Source organism: Priapulus caudatus, unplaced genomic scaffold (assembly GCF_000485595.1).
Source record: "Priapulus caudatus unplaced genomic scaffold, Priapulus_caudatus-5.0.1 Scaffold35, whole genome shotgun sequence".
NCBI classification, from domain to species: Eukaryota; Metazoa; Priapulida; class Priapulimorpha; order Priapulimorphida; family Priapulidae; genus Priapulus; species Priapulus caudatus.
The window spans coordinates 467734-470117 of record NW_014577096.1 but is presented as its reverse complement, the minus strand read 5'-3'; the positions used below and the strand labels follow the sequence as shown (position 1 = coordinate 470117).

The following is a 2384-nucleotide window of genomic DNA, read 5'->3' as shown; positions in this document are numbered from 1 at the left end:
ACGTGACCATGACTGTGACCGTGAGTGTGAACGTGACCATGACTGTGACCGTGAGCGTGGACGTGACCATGACTGTGACCGTGAGTGTGAACGTGACCATGACTGTGACCGTGAGCGTGGACGTGACCATGACTGTGACCGTGAGTGTGAACGTGACCATGACTGTGACCGTGAGCGTGGACGTGACCATGACTGTGACCGTGAGTGTGAACGTGACCATGACTGTGACCGTGAGTGTGAACGTGACCATAACTGTGACCGTGAGTGTGGACGTGACCATGACTGTGACCGTGAGCGTGGACGTGACCATGACTGTGACCGTGAGCGTGGACGTGACCATGACTGTGACCGTGAGTGTGAACGTGAGTATGACTGTTACCGAGAGTGTGAACGTGACTATGACTGTAACCGTGAGTGTAAACGTGACCATGACTGTGACCGTGAGCGTAAACGTGACCATGACTGTGACCGTGAGTTTGACCATGACTGTGACCGTGAGCGTGTCTATCTGCCTGCCTGCCTGTCGGCCTGCCTGCCTGCCTGCCTGCCTGCCTGCCTGCCTGCCGTTCTCAACCTCTCTCTCCATCTCTTTCTACCTCTCTCTCTCTCTCTCTTTTTCTCTCTCTCTCTCTATCTCTTTCTCTCTCTCTCTCTCTCTGTCTCTCTTTTTTGGCTCTCTTTCTCTCTATCCGTCTTTCTCTATCTTAGCACGGGACGTCATATATCTATTTGTTTATTTTTTGTATAACAGATGGCGAGTTGCGTGAGAGGGGGAAAACGCCCTAGACAATATCATTACGCGATTATTCAGTTGGTATCAATAATGGCATGCTTTCAGCAGGTAAGCCGAATGACATTCAGTTTTTCCATATGTCGTCTAAGTTTTAAAATGGATGTACAATTGTGTTTGGAATATCTCTTAGACATATATATTACCAGGAGTGTATAATGACCAATTTGTCATTCTACATTCCTGATATTACGTATATGTTAATTCCAAGTAGACAACACCTGCTGCTGTTGCTGCTACGACTACTGCTACTGCTAGTGCTACTGCTACTGCTACTGTACCACACAGAAAAACACGCACGCACGCACACACACGGGACGCAACGCGCGCTAAACCACACAAGAAAAGTTCGTACGCAAAAAAACAGCGCACATGCATGCGTAATCACACACAACACACAAACACACACACACACACTCACACACACACCAAGCACACACACACAGCACACACATAAGCTGTTTTCTGTTTACACACTGTTCTAGCGGCTAACGCCCATTCTCATGATTTACCGTAATACATTTTGTAACGTACAATTGAGCTATATCTGCTGCATCGTAATGTTTTTCTATAATAGATGAGGCTTTGAGACGTAAGATGTTCTACCCCGCGCGTGTGCTACTGGAAGCGTCGTAATCTACATTTTAGCATTTCCTCTCTTTTTACTTCACTTCGCCTCATATTCGCATCGTTAACATCATATAATAAATAAAGTAAGGGCTTTGCATGCGTAGATTTTGTATTGCAAAAGAGAAATATTTCGTGAATCCGATTTGAGAAAAAATTTTCATTGCGTTACTGACATGACAGATACTGACATATACTACATGACAAAATTTTAATTTTAAGAAATGTCTTGTGTGCAATGAGAAACGACACGTCTCGTAAAATGTTCTCTACGAACTAAATGTACTGCCAAACGCCGTCTAAAGCTAAAACACAAATGTGCTTCTCAAGTTCTACAAGTTGTTTCTAGTATCAATATTTATCTAAGTGTATTAGGACGATCTTATGCTCCCCGCGTCAAGTCAAAATTAATCCACAGTTATAATTAATTATTTAAATGTTTTTGGACAACAGATAGTAAGTTTAGGGTTAGGGTTAACATGCTTAAGATGCATGCTAACATGTTGTGTGTGTGGGGTTGTTGTGATTGTGATGTGTGTGTGAGTGTGTGATGTGTAGTGTTATGTGTGCTGGTGTGTGTGGTGTGTGTGTGTGTGTGTGTGTGTGTGTGTGTGTGTGTGTGTGTGTGTGTGTGTGTGTGTGGTGGTGTGTGGTGTGTGTGTGTGTTTTGAATCAGGAAGTAGAACCTTTAATCGTAATGTAATCTACACCTGATCCACGCCCACTACACACGAAGAAGCACGCGACGCGCGCTAACGCACACAAGTAAATCGCGACTGCAAATAAAACACGTAATCACACACACACACAACACACACACACACACCACCACACACAACACACACAACACACACACCACAACACACACACACGACAGACAACCACACACACACACAATCACACACACCACATACTCGCACACTCACACACGCACCGCACTACCACACACACACTACACACACAGACA

At 44.8% G+C, this 2384-nt stretch overlaps 1 protein-coding gene across 1 annotated transcript in view; it reads left to right on the top strand.

Moving 5' to 3' along the window:
- Window positions 1-218: 218 nt before the first annotated feature.
- Window positions 219-2384, top strand: part of LOC106817668 (metabotropic glutamate receptor 5-like) — a 16843-nt gene continuing 14677 nt past the window's right edge. Inside the window, exon 1 of the mRNA XM_014822357.1 lies at window positions 219-410. Coding sequence (XP_014677843.1) covers window positions 219-410 — 192 coding nt within the window. The remainder of the gene's footprint in view (window positions 411-2384) is intronic.